Source organism: Oncorhynchus mykiss, chromosome 1, assembly GCF_013265735.2.
Source record: "Oncorhynchus mykiss isolate Arlee chromosome 1, USDA_OmykA_1.1, whole genome shotgun sequence".
Classification (NCBI taxonomy): Eukaryota; Metazoa; Chordata; class Actinopteri; order Salmoniformes; family Salmonidae; genus Oncorhynchus; species Oncorhynchus mykiss.
The window spans coordinates 52,332,178-52,352,435 of NC_048565.1; the positions used below are offsets into that span (position 1 = coordinate 52,332,178).

General features: G+C 44.4%; 1 protein-coding gene across 15 annotated transcripts in view; it reads right to left on the reverse strand.

The window, feature by feature from the left end:
* Nucleotides 1-1,717: 1,717 nt before the first annotated feature.
* Nucleotides 1,718-20,258, reverse strand: part of LOC110524680 (neuronal cell adhesion molecule) — a 114,406-nt gene continuing 95,865 nt past the window's right edge. For 6 of the 15 annotated variants that reach the window (XM_036979692.1, XM_036979709.1, XM_036979679.1 and 3 more), the window contains 21 exons: nt 20,091-20,222; nt 19,732-19,875; nt 19,473-19,584; nt 19,120-19,286; nt 16,468-16,615; nt 16,102-16,226; nt 15,805-15,834; nt 15,098-15,199; nt 14,075-14,272; nt 13,893-13,963; nt 13,587-13,812; nt 13,111-13,226; nt 12,815-13,019; nt 12,532-12,654; nt 11,827-12,003; nt 10,156-10,218; nt 9,616-9,744; nt 8,652-8,810; nt 7,576-7,707; nt 7,354-7,432; nt 1,718-4,275 (listed from right to left, as the gene is read on the reverse strand). In XM_036979692.1, coding sequence (XP_036835587.1) covers nt 4,029-4,275; nt 7,354-7,432; nt 7,576-7,707; nt 8,652-8,810; nt 9,616-9,744; nt 10,156-10,218; nt 11,827-12,003; nt 12,532-12,654; nt 12,815-13,019; nt 13,111-13,226; nt 13,587-13,812; nt 13,893-13,963; nt 14,075-14,272; nt 15,098-15,199; nt 15,805-15,834; nt 16,102-16,226; nt 16,468-16,615; nt 19,120-19,286; nt 19,473-19,584; nt 19,732-19,875; nt 20,091-20,222 — 2,885 coding nt within the window. In that variant the 3' untranslated portion in view covers nt 1,718-4,028. The remainder of the gene's footprint in view (nt 4,276-7,353; nt 7,433-7,575; nt 7,708-8,651; nt 8,811-9,615; nt 9,745-10,155; nt 10,219-11,826; nt 12,004-12,531; nt 12,655-12,814; nt 13,020-13,110; nt 13,227-13,586; nt 13,813-13,892; nt 13,964-14,074; nt 14,273-15,097; nt 15,200-15,804; nt 15,835-16,101; nt 16,227-16,467; nt 16,616-19,119; nt 19,287-19,472; nt 19,585-19,731; nt 19,876-20,090; nt 20,223-20,258) is intronic. The other 9 variants (XM_036979720.1, XM_036979701.1, XM_036979696.1 and 6 more) reach the window with 5 other exon arrangements.

The following is a 20,258-nucleotide window of genomic DNA, read 5'->3' on the forward strand; positions in this document are numbered from 1 at the left end:
TGATTGCTTTTTAATCACTAGGTGGCAGTAAAGGCTAGAATACAAATCAGTCTTCCACATATTGTGTGATGAGATGGCAATGATGAGTCCACAAATGGCAATTACCGTCTGTACGATACTGTATAAGGATTAGAGGACAATAGCCACCTTTCTGGGTTAAAGTTATGATTGTTTTTGTTCATTTATATCCACAAAATAATACATGCTGGTCCAATTGCTGGTGAGGAAAGTTTCCCGTTTGAGAGCATCCATTTAGTTCTCTCTCTGTGCATCCAGGAAGATTTGAATAGCTGTTCTATCAACTGCTATAATTACTGAGAAGTCATCCGTGAAATAATTACTCCCAATGAATTTAACCATGCAGTAGAAAGAGAGAGAAGGCAAAGTGAACAGGCCAAGTGTCCTTGCCAAACGGAGAAGTGGTCCAAGAGCCCCCCACCAGACGTTCTTGCTTCCCGACACCAGTGTAGTGTACTGTGTGTGTGTATGTGTGTGATGGCACACCAGATGGTCTGTGTGTTCGCTCCCAGTTACACCCATACATACAGTGCATGACCATAGTGGAAACGCAAGGGTCAACAAGTGAACGCCAACAAATATGGCTGAGCTGTTCTGTTTCATCAGGACTCTCTCAGTCTCCATCCTCACACGATCTCTCTCCCTGTCTGTGTATGACTCTTTCTCTCCCTCTTCCTCCCTCTCTCTCCTCCTCTTTGCCCTCTTGCTCTCCCCTTCCTCTCCTCTCGCTCTCCTCCTCTTTGCCCTCTTGCTCTCCCCTTCCTCTCCTCTCGCTCTCCCCTTCCTCTCCTCTCCCTGTCTCTCTCTTTCTCTCTCAGCCCCCCGCATCTCTCTGATTCGGAGGGGTTGGGTTAAGCGCAGAAGACACATTTCGGTTCAGTCCATTCAGTTGTGCAACTGACTAGGTCTCCCCCTTCCTGTCTCCAGTTTACTGTCTCCAGTTTACTGTGAGGCTAGCAGCATACTTCAGACTCTACGGTTGACTTAATACTTTCACTGCGTTGCATAAGTTGCCTGCATCCTTTGGCTCGCAGCATAGGATGGTGTTGTCTCACACTGTGCTACCCTGTGATCTGTGTGTTTTTGGAGCGACTACTGCTACCTGTTCCTGTTCCTGCCGGGGAGTGTCTTAGCCCTGACGCGCCTTGTAAACTGACTTGTGCTTTCATTTCACCCAGGTTCCCTCGTGTAGTCCCTCATCTCAAAAAAGATCCCAGGTATAATAAGCACCCCCAAAGTGTTTAGCATTCGTCTCATATCAAAGTCTGGTTTGGCGCTCACACACCTCCATCCCCCGATACATAGAGCGCAGTGGGAAAATAAGTGATGAGAGATCCAGAGCGAGAGATTCAGCATGAACCCCTCACCAACACACACACACACACACACACACACCTTATCTCCCAGTTCTGTGAAGGTGTGGAATCCTTGTTCTCTTCGTCGATGCTTATTCCCATTGCCAACGAGTTGGTCTGTTGTGGAGCAAAACATACTGCCGTTTTGACACTTTATCGTAGTGTAATATAATAGAATATTTATGGAGCCATTGTGTAGCACCTACTTTATCTTTATCATGAGATTGTTTTTATCATATAATTTGCAAAGCTCCATTGGCTTCCATTGCATTGCTGTTTAATTTAGAACATTACGAATATTAGAACAGTCAGAATGAAGTTTCACAATAAGGATAGAATGGACATCGAAGAAGATAATAATACTTTATTAATTCATTATATTTCAAGTTACTTGGAAATTCGTTATTTCACTACGTGGAGAAACTTAAATACAAATAAATTGTTAGTAAAAACCTTGAAACTGTTTTAGAATAAGAACACCAAACCATTTTCAATACGGTCACAAAGTGGAAGAGTTTGGCAGACCTTGTGCTGCTCATATAAGCAACACAAACCAGAATGACACAGTACATCGAGGGGTACTTCTCTTACACTCCAAAGTCCATTACATCTCAAGGCTTCCAGAGTACTGTAATGGTTTCATTTAGTACAAAATAGGGACATTTCGGGAAAAACACAACGATATCGCGGACAAATGGAAACCATCCAAATGTGAACTCATGAGCAACGTCTTGTCCTGTTAGTTACAATAATGCACAATGTTCACAGCAAAGAAAAAAAGAAATAGTAACAAAAAAAATTATATTTATTCTATAGAAGTAGTCTATATTGAACACAGCTCTCTTAGCCAGTCAAAACCTTCTCATGCACAGTTCTGCCTCCCAGGCTCTTAAAAGGGATAGTTGATCAAATGTTTGGCTGAACTATCCATTTTAAGCTCCTCTTGCAGTGGTTTTCTGTACAGTCAATTAGAGTATATATTTACAAATGCGACAGATAATGTTCATTCAAAAAAAAACAACAACGTAAAACTTGATGCAAGTTAAAATAAACATCTCGATCCCTTCCCTTATCACACCAAAGGCCATCAAATGTAGTTAGTATAAGTGACTCGCATGAATATTATCCCCTCAACACGCACGCACACACAGCGCAGAAATATGATCAAACACTTCGTAGGTGACCCGAACCTTGAAAAAATGTACAGAGCCTTGACCGTGTCCAATATGGCAACCCTAAGCCGCTTATCTGAGGGAGAAGCATTTTGAAGCTTTTCAAAAGATGACTGTATGAATTATTCCTTAATTTATGGAGTCCTCCATCCTTTCATCCTTCCTAGCTGAACCCATCATCCTCAGAGTATGACTATTGCTTTATGGGCATTCCACTCACTGAACTCTGGGTAAAACGGTCTCTTTGTGAATTAATCTAGACTGAACTGAATCAGAGTTCTGTATTAAAAGGCACCGTACTGCTGAAGGCCACACAGCACCACAAATAAACGCAACATTTTGAAAGAAAAGCGAAAGAAAATAGTTGGATGTCAGTACATGCACTTTGGGTCGCACAGAAAGAGCCATAAAGTCACCGTCAGGTCATGGGATGTGCAACCACAGGAAGTAAGGTCACATGCAGGTCAAAGGTTATGATGATGATGTCATGACAGCATGCCGCACTTCAGCATTTGCAGTGATCAAAACAAAGGTGACATGTGAGCACCAGTGGAGGCTGGTGTTTGATACCGTCCCGTTAATTTAATTTGAGCCATTACGGCGAGCCTGTCCTCCCCCATTTAAAGTGGCACCAGCATCCCCTGGTGAGGGCGTGGATGCAGCGACTGATGTAACTTGAGTCAAGCTTGATTGAGCCTGCTTGGAGTCGGAATCACAGATTCAGGCAGGAGAATACTTTTAGGAGCTCACTGGACATCATCCTGCACGGTAGATGCAACTGTCTTGCAAAAAGACATGGAATGATGTTCATGTACTTAGTAACATGTTTCACCACCATGTCGACAGACACTGATGCCTCTTTGCGGTTGCCCTGAAGGACAAAGTACCTCGAACACACACACTAATATCAAGATAATGCTTTGACCGGAAAAACCATATGGCAAACCCAAATAATTCAAATGTGTACCCTATAGCAAGATAAAGATAAATAGACAATAGCTTCCATGTAATAATCGACTCATTTGTGTTAATATGTGTTTGTGCATCATTTCAGTGGTCGCTACTAAGTCAACAGGCTACAGAGAATAAAAGAGTTGGAACAGTCTCCGCAATCCCTCCACAAATTCAGTGATTTCCAAATGATAACGTACAATCCTCCAGTGTAGAGAGTCTCACACGTGTCTGTTATGTGTCTCTTAATTAAGAAGTCTCCTATGTGTTTGTGACAGTAGTGTGCGGATGGGCGGGGCATGGGATGACAATAAGCCACAAGGTGACGTGAGGAACAGCCCTGTGAAGATGGCGAAGGGAACAGTCACTGGAGAGCTCCTACAGGTTTGGATGTCCAAATGTCTGGCTACACAAACCTATGGACCTGGCTGTTTAACCAGCTGGCTACAAAGGAGTTCAGTTTACTGCAGCACCGCCTACTGGCCTGGCTGCCTATCCCTCCACCTGGCTGACCTACTGATCAACCAGCCGGCTACACAAAGGAGTTCATAGCGGAGGTATTAACAGGGGACGGGGCCTCTGAGCTTTCGTGGCCCCCAGCAGTGTCCCTGGCGGAGCTCTTCCCGCTATACTGTCCAATAAAAGACCCATCCTCGTTGAACTGGCCGTCTCCACCATCGCCGCCGTAGTCTACTAAACTGTCGTCACTGTTGTCCCTGTGCACCGTCCCGTTAGACGGTGTGCGGCTCCCTTTTAACGGCTTATGGTCCTCAGTGTCACTAGGAGAAAACGACATGCAGGTGAAATGATGACAGAATGATGTAAACAAGGATTTTAGTGTATGGCCTTTTTTTTTTTTTTTAGATGGAGCACTGCAGTAATTTCCTAATTAATTTTACTACCATTACCCAAGTATTCAAATGTGTCTAATTCCAGGAAAAAAAAAAGTTCAAACGTATTATTCCACAGCTTATGAAAATGTTTGTTTATATCCTGAATTGGGTTGAAATTTGGACAGTGGATGTTAACAGTATCATTTTTCATCATTTTTTTCAAATCTAGCCCCAAGTCTAAAAAGAATGATGTGAGCGAGTAGTTGGTTTTCATCACGCAACAGGGGAATACAAGCAAAATCATACCCATTCCCTTATTTCCCCTGAAGCCATGACACGAGGTCGACAATAATACATATTTGCTGTATTGCCAGACAGAAACGTTTCTCCCCAACAAAAGTTGCGATGACAAACTGAAAATCCAAAGATGTAATAAGCAATCACATGAAAAGCAAATTAATTGTCAGCCAAACGTCCCCCAAAAGCATAAATAACAAATAATCACACTTTTGCAAACAAATGAAGAAACTGCAAAGAAAGCTTTCTTTGAGGATTAACATTAGTCTAGTCAACATTCAAATCAATGTCAGCCGATGATTCATGAGAGTGAATAGCAGGTGGACTCTCTTTCAATAAAGCCTTCATAATGCTATCACACTTTTATTACACCTGTTATAGCCAGTCATAACAGGTTATGTCAGCTAATAAAACATTACTCGACAAGAAATCCAATGTCATCAGGATGCAATCTTACTACAGATTAACGACTGAAAGCACTGCATTGGACACCAATGATGATGATACGTTATGACACAACTATGTAGGCTTTATGACAGTTAATGACAGTTTATAGCACAGACAAGGACAGTGGTGTAACTCTGGGGTGGTTTTACAGCAGGCCTTTTTCTCCAAGTGGCAGTAAGTACTGTTTATCAGAACGATATCACAGTATAGCAGCCCTTTCGTCACTCCTCTCATGCCAGTCTTGCAGTACCCTTCATTACCTTGTCTGAGACCCACATAAACAGAGTGCAGAGGAAGTGATCAGGCAGAGAGAGATAATCACGAACCCCCCCCCCCCCCCCCCCCCCCCCCCCCCCCCCCAACCAGCATGCACAGATGAGACAAGCCTGCACTGGTTGCTAACCCATCAGTGTTTTCACGTGGGTTTCACTGTTCCCTTCTGTGGTCTAAGCATACAGCACCCACACATCCATCCAAACATAGCATAGCAGTATGTATCTCTCTTCAACATCACATTTCTCCCTTGTAAGGGTAGACACTGGCGTTCAAGGTCAACAGCTACATCATAGTTACAGCACAGGATTTATGCACGCCTACAGCCAAACCCGGAACAGCTTAGTAGAGTTAGATGAGTATTTATTGACATAAAGCCCCATGGGTGGAACATTTGATTTCCTTTCACAAAGGCACTCTATATTACACATTTAGCCTTGTGATATATACTTGTTATTTCAACAATATACACTCTGTCATATTGTCTATTATTTTGCTATTTGAATGGACAGATTTGGCCCATCAGTAGCTTATTGTCTCTCGTGTTACGATCGTAAACTAGATAAGAGTTTTGATGTGGACAGGACAAGAATAGCTTTTTGCCTTGTTGAAACATAACATCTTTCACTCCAACATGGCCTTTTAACTCCAACACGCCGATAGCTTCATACTGGATGACTTATACTGTACATATCTATGATTTCATTCAAGACATTATTGCCTACAGCGAGTTTTATATACGGTCTTCATCACGCCATGCACATCACACAACACTATATATCCATAATTCCATATACACTGTGTAAAGTATGTGGACAGCCCTTCAAATGAGTGGATGAGGCTATTTCAGCCACACCCGTTGTAGACAGGTGTATAAAATGTTGGTGGAGGAGGGATAATGGTCTGGGGCAGTTTTTTGATGGTTCGGGCTAGACCCCTTTAGTTCCAGCGAAGGGAAATCTTAACACTACAGCATACAATGACATTCTAGACCATTCCAGGTGTCCACATACTTTTGGCGGTGTAGTGTATTTATGTGTTACAGCATAGATAGAATGTATATTATAGAACACATTTATGTTTAAAACACATGATACAAAAAGTAATAATATCAAATATAAGAAGAAAAAAAGAAAAAATGTCATATAAATTGGAAAAAAGCTGGACCGGTACAAAATAATGTTTCCAAAACGCTACACATAATAAGTAAAGTGCTTCATTTTTCTTAATATCTGCGTGCATGGTTGGAAAAGCAATCAGCCTGAAAAGCAGTTAGAAGGCGCTATAGCAAGCATAACTAGATTAACTGCAGTTAGTCAGAGCTTATATCAACTGGGATGAGTGTAATACCTGTACAGTATGCATATGTATGCAAATATTAATTTATTAAGTATGTCCGTATATTCCATAATACAAAAGCTACTGTATATTTATATGCACAATGTATTTGTTACAAGGTATTCATTTGGTTACAAATGTGACATTAGTGGGGCAGGTATCTATGCATGCCAGCTTGGAATACTGAAAGTTATTCTTCAAAAATATTCCTGACTGTTCTAGGGAAAGCTTTTAAAAGTCCCCGAAAAACCTAAACCCCTAAAACGTAGACCTGAATAATACTGTATATCCTGCTTATCGAATGACGCAACACAGTCAAACACACTACAATATTGATCTGGCCACCAAGCCACCGACACACTAAGCGGAGAAGAATCCCTCCCTGTCCCTGTCCCCCTTACCCAACCTCTTCCATAAAGAAGAGGCTTGTGCTTTACAGTGTAGCTCCAAACGTCTGCAAAACCAGAATCCCTGTTAGAATGATGGTAGTCCCGCGGCAAGTAGAGGTCAGCTGTTAGGATGGGGAGGCCAGAGCGCCTGCCTTGCTGACAGGAACCAGGTCTGGGGAGGGAGCAAGGGCTTGGTGGGGTGGTTTGGGGGGGCGGGGGGGGGCTTGGGGCAGGGAAGAATTGGGGCCCCAACAGGCTCCAGGAGAGTCATGTTTCTCACCTGTATTCCCCGAAAGTACAGTCATCCTCTTTCATGGGCTGGAACTCTGGGTCTGTGTGAGCGTCCTCCTTTTCTTTCACTGGAGGGGGGGGGGATTCATCAAATGTGTCATTTACTACGGCCTAAGATGGGTGATGGATATGAAGGCGACAACGTGCGTGCGTGTGCTTGTTTGCATGTGTGTATGCGTGCGTGTTTTATGCGCCAACCAAAAGTACCCACCTGGGTATTTTCCTCCCTTGTTTCTCTGTATGAAGCAGATGATGAGGAGAACGAGGATGAGGAGAGCGATGGCACACATCAGGCCAATGAACCAGCCCTGAGTTGCAATATCCACCTGTCGGGCTGCCATAGCTGGTCAGGCACAGAGGGAAGGAAGAGGATATCAGAAAACTGTTAACGACTGGCCTGTTGCTTTAATTGAGAAAGGAAATATATAAGTAACGTTGAGTTCCTGCACTGGAGTACAATGAAAATCTAATGTACAATAAAGTTTTGTTAACTCCCAAGTGTTTCAGACATCTTCTATTGTCATCAAGGCTACTAAAGGAGATTGTGGAGGAGACAGAAGTACATGATAGTATGAAAATAGGTTCCAAAGAACTCGTTGTAAGTATTTTATTGTTTTGGAAATTGTCACATAGTGCTACTGCAAAAGACAAGTGGTGTGTTAGTGATGTTATGTTAAACATCCCGTCTGCGGAAGTTACAGGGACATGAATGCAGAGCGTATCGAAGACGGTTAACAGCTTGACTTCTACAGTGCCTGGCGCAAACAACATTTGCGTCTTCTCCCTCTCTTTCTGCCTCTCAGTCTTGCTCATGCATCCCCCCCCCTCCCCCACACACACACACACAGTACACACACATTACAAACAAAAACCAAATGTTAACCACAGCAGGAGAGAGAATTAGGTGGATTATTAAGACAGCTACACATCAATCTTCTATATCATGTGAATGGTAGCCGTCGTCGATATGAGGACGGTCTGACTGCACGTCTCTCCAGAAACAAGACGGTGTTCCTAACTTCAACACAAATATGCGTACAGGACAACATCATGCAGGTCAGGAAACTCTACTGAACATGCCTACAGTATGTTTCCAAAAGAGAAACTACGACAACAGATACACTGTTGATCAGCAACGCTGTATTCCACAGGCACCGAAACAGGTTTCTTGAGGTGGTGAAGAATAGCAAAGCTACCGCACACACACACACACGTTTCTCTACAACACAACACAGGGCGAGGCAAAGCGAGGCCGGGCGGCGACCGGCCAACCGCGTGCTGCCTCACCTGGAATCATCACCAAAAGCTCTTCTGATTGGTGGAGCACCGCTTGGCCGTTGTGGCCCTTGGCGACCACTCGCACCCTATAGGACAGGCCCTCCTTTAAGCCCTTCAGCACATAGACCCGAGAGCCATTTACATACTCTTTCTGCCACTCCTCTTCACCTAGAGAGTTGCAGGACGAAAGATGTACGGTGTACATATTAGGACATCCATTGCAGCCATCCGAGAAGTGTTCATGTCCTAATATGTACACCGTACACTGATAAGTTGGAATGGGCTGTTGGTGTTCATGCAGAGATGGTTTTTACTTGTGTATCTATTGAAATGCTATAGGCAGAGGTGAAGTAATATACAGTATATAGCATCACATATGGCATCTATGTTAGATATTACTACATCTGTACATTTGTATTATGTTATTTCATGGTGTTCTACGAATGAAGTACGGTGATTACAAACATTTGTGGGATGTGTCTCAGTGAACTGGGTTACTAGACTAAATGTGACAATGTGACTCTGAATAGGGAACTGAAAAGCGTCTGAAACTACATTATCGGGATTGACTTGATAGGAATGACACATCATGCGAATTCACTTTCTGATTGTTTTCAAGGTATAGGTGTGAGAGAGCCATACTACACACACTGTGGGGTTTTTTAAACCCTCACTGCTGGTCAATAAAAACAACTAAAGCTAATTAAGAGTCCAATCGACATTGAGCATTAAATATTATTTGAGACTGTCTATACCGCTTTTGACTATGAACAATTTGAATAGGTTTGTGCCAACTGTTTAAAGCAATATTCTGTATTCCGGCCAATCACACGGAGGATATTTTTATTATCCAATCAGAGAAATCAGTTTTTATCTTTTTTTTTTTTTTTTACACCTGCAACAGCCAGTCATTGAGTAGAAGTCTCTTGCCACCTATACGTTGAAGTATACGTGATAGAGGGATATGTCTTACTGTTATCGTTCTCTACTATATATTCTACATAAACGTTTTTTTCCACTCCCCAGTATTCCCAACTGATCAGCGTTCCGTCCTCTCCCACTGAAGAGCTAACGTTCCCGAATGCCGGAGCCGCTGGATGCACTGAGCACAAGAGAAGAAGACAGCAATGAAGCTTCAACAAAATCAGGAGTCTATTCACCTTCAGATGATGCACTCGCCGATAGCAGAATAATAGCTTGTGATTCAAATATTGACATCCGTCCATATCGCAACATACGTCTGTAGATCCAAAACAAAGCGAGACAGATTTCGATTTTCCATTCCAACTTCAATTACTCTCAGGGTCGATCAATAACCTTTACAGTTGCACTGTTGTTTATGAGCCTTTCAATCAAATGAAAACGCTAAAGCCTAAACATTTGTAATACACATTCTATAATACAATATGGATGATAACATCGACCCTTGTGAACCATCGATCAGAAGAGAAGCAATGATAAGATATACTATACAGCATGACTGGGAATGTGACAAGGTCTATAGCGGCTGTACCCTTGTGGAATGGGAGGTGTGCCGGAGGAGACCGTGCTACGGGAGGTGAGGGTTGGGTGTTCCCTGGAACAACATGGAGAGGAATAAGAAACATCACACAACACCACAGACAAAGACACACAACAGGCACGCCGCCGGCAGAGGGAGGCAACACAAACCACGCGGGCAAAGATCGGCGGTGAGGTTACACGGGCCCATTGGCATGCAGTGGGAGTGCAAACAGACAATCAGCATGTTTGAGGGGGGGGGGGGGGGGGGGGGTCAGTTTGAAGCAAGGTTCAAACACGCACAACGTCATGCACGGGACAGGCAGCACCAGCCGGACATAGAAATAGACATAGATCAGCAGTTGCAGGGGGAGAGGTAAAGTCTCCATTACGCAGTTAGTAAATCAGACTCTGAGGAGTCTTGAGTCTGTTGTGTGGCAAAAGGTGTTGCAGCAGCCAAAGATGCATCACATCATATTTGAATGTCTTTATCCAGCTACAGTGAGCTCCAAAAGTATTGGGACAGCGACCAAATTTTTTTTGGAGGGGGGTTGTTTTGTCTTGTTAAAAAGGGGGGGAAAAATGCTATTTTAACCTCTTTGCAATAAGGAATTGATACCAAAAGGGAAGTTTAAAGTGTTTATTAGCAAGGATGATCGTCAGCTGTATGCATACACATTCAGAAAGTATACATTCACAATCTTGTACTCTTCCCTCTTTTTAGTCAACACCCTCTTGTCGGTGGCACCTACCGATCTATACATTTTGTGACCCCAATGAGTTTCCCAAATATCTCCCCATGTGGAATGTTCATTTTCCTCCTTCTCAGAGATGCTTTGTTAATGAAGGCCCAGATCAGTGTAAAGGGGTGTGCACGTTGACAACCACACCGACAGAGGGCTGACGCATTAGGACTTTGAGAGGGGAAAAGGGACACAAAAGGGGAGAAAGAGGACACAGAGGCCGATGATCTGACCCCTGAAGTCCCTCGATGTATCCGTGAGTGAGTCTCTGAGACGTCCAACTGAGCATGCTTTAATGTCAGTATAGAAGGTGCACAAGGGTAGAGGAGGAGCCAACTGTGTTTAACAAAGTGCAACTGGGACACAATCCACTATTGTTATTACAACTACTACACTGAGGTGATATCATGCTTTGGTACGATTCTGTACACATTTTCACATGCTAACCGGTGAAATGATTTTGTACATCCACAAAAAAACGACCTGCAGTACAAAACAGAGTACCATGCTTTATAAACAATTATAAACTGGGCGGTTCGAAGCCCCAGATGCTGATTGGCTGAAAGCCGTATACGGTATGTATGACAAAACATTTTCACTCTCCTAATTACGTTGGTAACCAGTTTATAATAGCAGTAAGGAACCTTGGGGTTTGTGGTACTGTATATGGCCAATATACCACGGCTAAAGGCTGTATCCAGGCACGCCGCGTTGTATCGTGCATAAGAACAGCCCTTAGATATATTGGCCATTATACCACACCCCCTCAGGCCTTATTGCTTAAGTATAAAACACAATCTAGATGTTGGGGGATGACATTCCTGAGTTGACTTGAAGCATTCAAAATGGTTGACAGGTAACCCTCATAGGAATGGGGTTTTGCATTGATAGAAACTGACTACAGCTCAGGTTGTGACCATCGTCAACGCGTTAACACGTACCTTCGTCCATGATCGTTGCGGCTTCCTCTGTAACGACAGGCCCTGCTCCCTGGCCTGTTTTGGCATTGAAATAAAACTTGTAACGTGTGCTGTACTTGAGGTTAAGGAGCGTGACGGAGGTCTCGTTGGCTGGCAGGGCCAGCTCCTCCACCGGACCCAGGACGTCGGAGATATTGACTGGAAGAGCGGAAGAGGATGTGACAGGGGTGTAAGCAAGATGGGTGGAAGGGGGGGAAAAGGTGTAGTGAGAAGGGGCAGGTGGATGGATGGATGGATGGGAAGGTGAAAGAGGGGGCAAGGGCAGAGGTGTAGCAAGATAATGCGGGTCGAAAGGTGGGGGGGGTGGAGAGGTGGATGGAAGTGACATCAGATTATCCATCGCGCTGCGGGGTGGTTCTCAGTCTGTTCAACGATGTAGTTTCTAGCTATCACAGGCTCAACCCCTTGGTACATACACCTCGCAATAATACCAAATACATACGGTGCTAACCAGACATGTAAAGGAGGGCCTACTGAACAGCAGACTGGACCACAAACTACAAGTAGAAAAGGTACTCCCTGGCTAAGACACTGCTAAGCTGTAGAGGTGCTCCCTCCGTCGAAGCTCTGGCGGAAACTCTAGCTCTCGATGCCTACTATGTTATCCCTGACCCAACCCTCCTACAGCCAAAACACAAGTAGAAGAGTATTGCTACGTAAGCTCACCGGTCTGATATTTGAGGGTGTAGCCGGTGAGGCGTCCGTTGCGGTCGTAGGGAGGGCCCCACTCCAGAGTGAGAGAGTCCAGGTTAGGGTTGGTGATCCTCAGGAAAGATGGCCGCCCAGGGACTGTAGAGCATGACAGGCACACAGTCAACAGCCGCACGCTGATTGTCCCCAAATGGCAATTCGTATGCGGCATAAAAGCATGAAAACAGACCCATCAACCTTAGCTGAATTGGACTTGACATGATACCCTCTATACGAATAGAATGTTGGCTCCTCCTACCTCCCTCAGGGGTCTCGAACTGCTGGTTGGAGCTGGCGGGGCCCTCCCCCTTGCTGTTGAAAACCCTGACGTTGAACAGGTAGAGGCTGTAGGGCTGCAGGCCTGGGAGCATGCCATGGCTCTTGTTCCCACTGAAGGTCAGGACTTGCTGCTCCACATGGTGGGGGTTGTGTTTGTGGAGACTCCGCTCACGCCAGTAGTACACCTGGTAGGACACAGAATGAGATACTTTCAATGGGGAATGATACAGAGCTGTGTATGCGTGCATGCGTGTGTGCGTGCGTGTGTGTGTGTACCTTGTATCCCTTAAGACGTCCCCGTACTGTCTTAGGAGGGACCGGCTCCCAGTGCACCTCAGCCAGACTGCTGTTCAACACGAGGACCTGGACATTGTCTGGTGCCTGCATCGGCACTGTGGAAGCAGAGGTTAGAGGGAGTGGAACACAGTTTTCAGGGAGCAGGACCCGATGGAGAAACTTCATTAAACCCACTGGTCTAGTTACAGTAACTAGTCACGGTACAGGTTAAAGGGAGAGATACTTGTTGTCTCTTTCGACAACTTTTAGTCTGGCAAGTCTCGCAAACAAGTACTGTATGGGTCGGTTTTCAAGACCAGGATCAAGCCTAGCCATGTACTAAAAATCATTTGCAATACAAAAAAATCTATTTAGAGCATGCTTTTAGTCCAGGACTATCCTAGGCTTAATCTGTGTTCAAAAAACTGGCCCGTAGTGTCTCCCTAAAATGCAAAGTTGAGTTGTGTGTTCCTCACAGTCCTCCCCGGAGTGCCCGGTGACCACAGCAGGCTCAGGTCCAATCCCGTAGTCGTTGATGGCTTGAACCTGGACCTCGTAGGGTGTGAAGGTGGGCGTGCCAGAGACCATGAACTTGGAGACGTTAGCCACGGTCACTGACGTCCACTCCTTGTCCACGTCCTTCTGTCTCCACATCACCTTATACTGCAGGCCTGGTCCGTTGGCCTGGTGACCTGACATTGGCTGCAGATAGGATGAGAGAAAGTGTTTAACCAAATTGTGATGACTGAATCCATCGCCCTTACATACACAATGATGCTTACCTTCCACGAGATCACAAGGTTGTCGTGTTCCGTTCCAAAGCCATCAACTCCACTGGGGTTCTCATCTGGAGCTAATGGGACGAAACAAAATGCCAAATCAACAGTATGCACAAATCTACATACTGTAAGTCAACACATTGCGCAATCAACCACATTAAGCAAGTAAATCCTACAGTCTGTACCTGAAGGGTTGGTCTTGTATACGCGGGAGGGCAAGGAGGGGTTGGAGAGGCCCACGGCATTGAGGGCCAGGACTCGGAAGGTGTAGTGGACATAAGGAGACAGCTTAAGGTGGGCCGTGGTCTTGGTGCCCGGAACCACAGTCAGGTTGTGCCAGTGGCCATGGTGGTGGAGAGAGTCTGAGTATTGGATCACAAACACTGGGGGGGGGGGTAGAAAAGTGGTGAGCGATTGCAGAGAATGCAAGCCATGATTTTACACTCCAACCATTAGATTGTATTTGGAATTTATCAGCCAACTCCCGTCTTCGGAGTTAACAATCAAATGCAAATAGGCCGAAGCTCTCTGAGCGCATTCATATACCGGATAATTAACGAGAACATCCTGGAAGACCCTATACCCAAACCTGCACATTTTAAAAACCCATGAAATCCAATGTTGAAAACATATGACATGGGGTAGTGCTGTGCAAACATAACTAGAAAGTGCTCTGAGTGGTGCTAACCTCATTAAACACAGACTGAGTTCAACTAGCTAGAGTACACTCTCAGGATAATAACGATACTGTCACACCCTGACCATAGTTTGCTTTGTATGTTTCTATGTTTTGGTTGGTCAGGGTGTGATCTGAGTGGGCATTCTATGTTGGATGTCTTGTTTGTCTATTTCTATGTCTGGCCTGATATGGTTCTCAATCAGAGGCAGGTGTTAGTCATTGTCTCTGATTGGGAACCATATTTAGGTAGCCTGGGTTTCACTGTGTGTTTGTGGGTGATTGTTCCTGTCTCTGTGTTTGCACCAGATAGGACTGTTTAGGTTTTTCACTTTTCTTGTTTTGTTTAGTCTATTCATGTATAGCTGTCTTTATTAAAAACATGAGTAACCACCACGCTGCATTTTGGTCCGCCTCTACTTCACCTAAAGAGAACCGTTACAGATACAGTCAGCTTCGAGCTTCTGGGAGCTTCCGAGAGTAGGCCAGTAAGGTCATTAACAGACACACACGAACACACGCACACACATACTGTGAATAGGGCTGTTGTGTTCGTCTCCGGGTATCCAGGTGAGCTGGACACTCCTGGGCTTCTGGTCTGTCAGCTCCAGGTCAGTAGGAGGGTCTGGTTGTTCTGGAGAAGAAACACACAAGACGTGACGAGATAAATCAACTGGGTTTAGAACGGTGCATTGGAATAGCACTTTAATGGCACAGCAGCAACGCCAAGACTCAATTATTTTGGATAAAGATAAAGCAGCATGCGCCCTCGGGCTGGATGGATGGAGACGATGACGCATTTCAGAAGGACCCCACTGTGTGACGGGATGGAGAGGGAGGTCAAATGATCTTAGCATTCAAAGGCACTGCTAGTTACTTCACACTCACAACCTAGGAGTTTGAATTGCACCACATTGGTCACGTATCTACTCAACACATGCAAAACAGCATGAGCGTTCGGACATACGCCGGAGAACAAAAATCTGCAAACCGCATCGACAGTAAGACTGAAATCCAAAAAAAGGCCATGAAACATGGTGGTTAAATCAAAAATGATAGTCCCTTCCGTCCGCCCATCAGTCCAGGGTCTGGTGACATTACAAACAAACAGAATAGATGATCACATCTGCGAGCAGCGGAGCATGCTTGAGTTTGCAGACCAGACTGACAGATCCCCCCACACACACACAAGCGTGGAAGCATAGCTTAAGCACCCGCTTGTGTGTGATGCTGCTTTACCGTAGACTATAGCTGGAGTAGGAGCTGCCTCTGCCAGGTAGGAGGGTAGGTAGGAGTGAAGTAGGGGGGTCAGCGGTTAGTGGTACAATAAGACAGACCACCTTCTCTCTCACTGGGTATTATTACACATTTAGGATAGAATCATGTTATTTTCCGCAAAAACACTAACCCATACTCTTTAACAGAAATGATGTTATACTTCAAGGAAGGTAAAGAAAAACACCCAGTTACACTTGTACTTTAAGGAAGGATTCACAAAAGCATGTGGAGGTTGTTCGTATGAGAGAGTGAACATACCGACAACAGTGAGCTCAGCGCTAGCAGAGTCCTGGTCCAGAGTAGTGATCATGATGCAGGTGTAGGTTCCTGCGTCATTCTCTGTCACGTCTGTTATGGTCAGGCTGTCAGAGTCCACCACAAACCTGGGAAGACATAGTCAATGTCAGTCAGTTTATTGCCTCCTCTTATGGCCTCTTAAGTTAGTGTACAACCCTTTTGTTTGGGATGATTTGTGTGTTTTGCGTATGAAGTCAGGATGATTAGCCTTGATGGAATAACGGATCAACTAAAATACTGTCACAAGAGGAGACATAATATGAAGCTAGGATTGACTGTTGTAGATATAATTGCATGGTGCTCTATGTTGGAAAATGTGTGTTTGACCTCTCGTCGTCGGGTAGTTCTCCGTTGTCTTTGACCCAGGTCATGGTAGGGATGAGGGAGGGGTCGTGTTTTACTTTACACTCAAACACCACGTTCCTGTTCCTCTGCACCACCTTGTACTCCGGCTGCTTCAGGATACGCGTGGGCTCTGAGGGGAGAAGGGGTCAGGAAACTCAGTAACAGAGAGCGCAGTGAGTTGAGTCAAAGGGGTAAGTTGAGCCTCCCTTGTTTCTAGGAAATCATAAACCAAAATTAATCATTTGACAAAATAGTTAGGAAGAGGTCATCATTTCATGTCAACCAAGAAACCACATGGAAAAAGTGGTAAGCAAGTTAAGACCCCCAAAAAATATGTTCACCAAATTAATTTATTGTGTTCAGGTTTCATTATACTTGTATTTGAACCAAAGTAGATATTCAAGATTGTTCAATACATCAGTTGGGGTCTCTATAAGCTTCCATACGAGGTCCTAAACCGAGCATGTAAGTGCATCCTTGTAACTCTGAGGGCTAATATCGTCAAAATGTTTGCTTTGGGGTAAGTTAAACCAATATGCTTAAAATTATTAAAAGACAAAAAAGTGATTGTGACTGTGTTGAATTGTGTTTGGGAAAAAAAGATAGACATTGTTTTAAAAAGATAGTGGTAATATTTCATTCAGTACAGACATTTGTAGGTGTCTTAACTTACACTGTCCCGCGGCTCAATTTACCCCATGCTCGGGTTAAGTTGTACCAAGAGAACACTTTTTTTGGACAAATGTTTACATTTATTCTAATTATTTCCAGGGAAACACAACATCCTAAAATATATTTAGATAACCTACAGTTGAAGTCGGACATTTACATACACTTAGGTTGGAGACATTAAAACTAGTTTTTCAACATCTCCAAAAATGTCTTGTTAACAAACTATAGTTTTGGCAAGTGGGTTAAGACATCTACTTTGTGCATGACACAAGTAATTTATCCAAAAATGGTTTCACTGTATCAAAATTCCAGTGGGTCAGAAGTTTACATACACCAAGTTGACTGTGCCTTTGAACAGCTTGGAAAATTCCAGAAAATTATGTTATAGCTTTAGAAACTTCTGATTTGCTAATTGACATCGTACAAGTCAATTGGAGGTGTACCTGTGGATGTATTTCAAGGCCTACCTTCAAACTCAGTGCCTCTTTGCTTGACATTATGGGAAAATCTAAAGAAATCAGCCAAGACCTCAGAAAAGAATTGTGACCTCCACAAGTCTGGTTCATCCTTGGGAGCAATTTACAAATGCCTGAATGTACCACGTTCATCTGTACAAACAATAGTACGCAAGTATAAACACCATGGGACCACGCAGCCATCATACTGCTCAGGAAGGAGACACGTTCTGTCTCCTAGAGATGAATGTACTTTGGTGTGAAAAGTGCAAATCAATACCAGAACAACAGCAAAGGACCTTGTGAAGATGCTGGAGGAAACAGGTACAAAAGTATCAATATCCACAGTAAAACGCCCTATATTGACATAACGTGAAAGGCCGCTCACCAAAACCGCCATAAAAAAAGCCAGACTATGGTTTGCAACTGCACATGGGGACAAAGAGCATACTTTTTGGAAAAATGTCCTCTGGTCTGATGGCCATAATGACCATCGTTATGTTTGGAGAAAAAAGGGTGAGGCTTGCAAGCCGAAGAACACCATTCCAAACGTGAATCACAGGGGAGGCAGCATCATGTTGTGGGGGTGCTTTGCTGCAGGAGGGACTGGTGCACTTCACAAAATAGATGGCATCATGAGGAAAGAAAATGATGTGGATATATTGAAGCAACATCTCAAGACATCAGTCAGGAAGTTAAAGCTTGGTCGCAAATGGGTCTTCCAAATGGACAATGACCCCAAGCATACTTCCAAAGTTGTGGCAAAATGGCTTAAGGACAACAAAGTCAAGATATTCGAGTGGCAATCACAAAGCCCTGACGTCAATCCCATAGAAAATTTGTGGGCAGAACTGAAAAAGCATGTGCGAGCAAGGAGGCCTACAAACCTGACTCAGTTACACCAGCACCAAAATCCACCCAACTTATTGTGGGAAGCTTGTGGAAGGCTACCTGAAACGTTTGACCCAAGTTAAACAATTTAAAGGCAATGCTACCAAATACTAATTGAGTGTATGTAAACTTCTGATCCACTGGCAATGTGATGAAATACATAAATAAAAGCTGAAATTAATCATTATCTCTACTATTATTCTGACATTTCACATTCTTCAAATAAAGTGGTGATCCTAACTGACCTAAAACAGGGAGTTTTTACTCGGATTAAATGTCAGGAATTGTTGAAAAACTGAATTTAAATGTATTCGGCTAAGGTGCATGTAAACCTCCGGCTACAACTGGATGTTAGAAAGAATACTACATTTCCCTTGACAGAGTAATGCTGAATGTAAAACAGGGCTCAGTTTACCCCACTCGCCCCTAAAGGATGAACCAAAGCTTGTCCAGCTATTATACATTCTTTACTGTAACCGTCCTTCAGGAATGATGTCAAAGTATGACAAATATTTTTCAGCAACTCTTGGAAGTCTGTTTCAAAAAAAGCTAAATAACAAAGGCATAAAAACAGACAGAGGAGACAGGGTGTTTTGTGGTCATCCCAGGCTCTCACCTTTGACCTCAAGATAGACGTGGTTCTCGGAGATGCCCAGAGAGTTCCTGGCCACACAAGTGTACTTCCCACTGTTGAGGGCCTGGGCCACGTGTATCTCCAGAGTCCCGTTCTCATGCAGCACATAGGGGTCCCCGTCCAGGGTGCTGGACCTGCTGTCCTTAAACCTGACAGGGGAACCACAGGCTATGAGCTTCTAAGCTGGGAACACATTTGACTGCGTCAAATATTTTCCAACCTTCTCCCACCCCCTCCCCTTCCTCATCACGGATTTAACAATAGTGGAAACGTTGAGAGAAGGGTGGAGAATCTGGATGTCGTCTCCTAAGAATTCAAATGGGCCATGAACTCACCATGTTATTTTGGGGATGGGCGAGCCGAAGGAGGAACAGTCCAGTAAGGCGCGGCTGTTCCTGATCACCTGGTAGACCTTGTTCGCTGGTGTCAGGACTCTGGGTGTTTCAGCTATGGAGACAACAAATGCTTCATGATAAACCACGTGACAACAATACTGAGTACTGAGTTCATGCAGTGTCGATCACATCATGATGCACTCCGATGCAGAGGCAGAAAAGGGCCCTGCGTTCTCAATTCAAGTATGTGCCGACTCACAGAGAACGTTGACGAAGGCATTGGACAGCAGATATCCATATTCATTGGAGGCGTGGCACTGATAGACTGCACTGGATCCAGTCTGAACTTCCTCGAAGATGATGGTGTCGCCCTCCACCTTCCTACTAGGGTCCTTAGGTGAATCTATCAAAGGATCAAAAACAAGTGTCAAACGTGTCGTCATAAACCTACAAAATGATTCACTTGTCTGAACCTCACATTGGCACATACAATGACTTAACCGCAAGGATTTGGGGAAATATACTTTTAGTGTCTGTGCACAGTGAGTGCACCGTACGAGACATAGGCAAGGCCACTCAATCAATCGATCAATGAATCAATCAATACTGAGCACTCACTTTCTATGGGGATTCCGTTCATGGCCCAGGTGATGGTGGGTTTGGGGGTACCGCTGGCCCTGCAGATCAAATTACCCCTCTCTCTGGGAGCCAGCACCAGGTTTCTGGGGGTACTGATCCAGTACGGGGCCGCTGGGAGGGGAACAGGGGAGCACAAGGCAAGCCGAT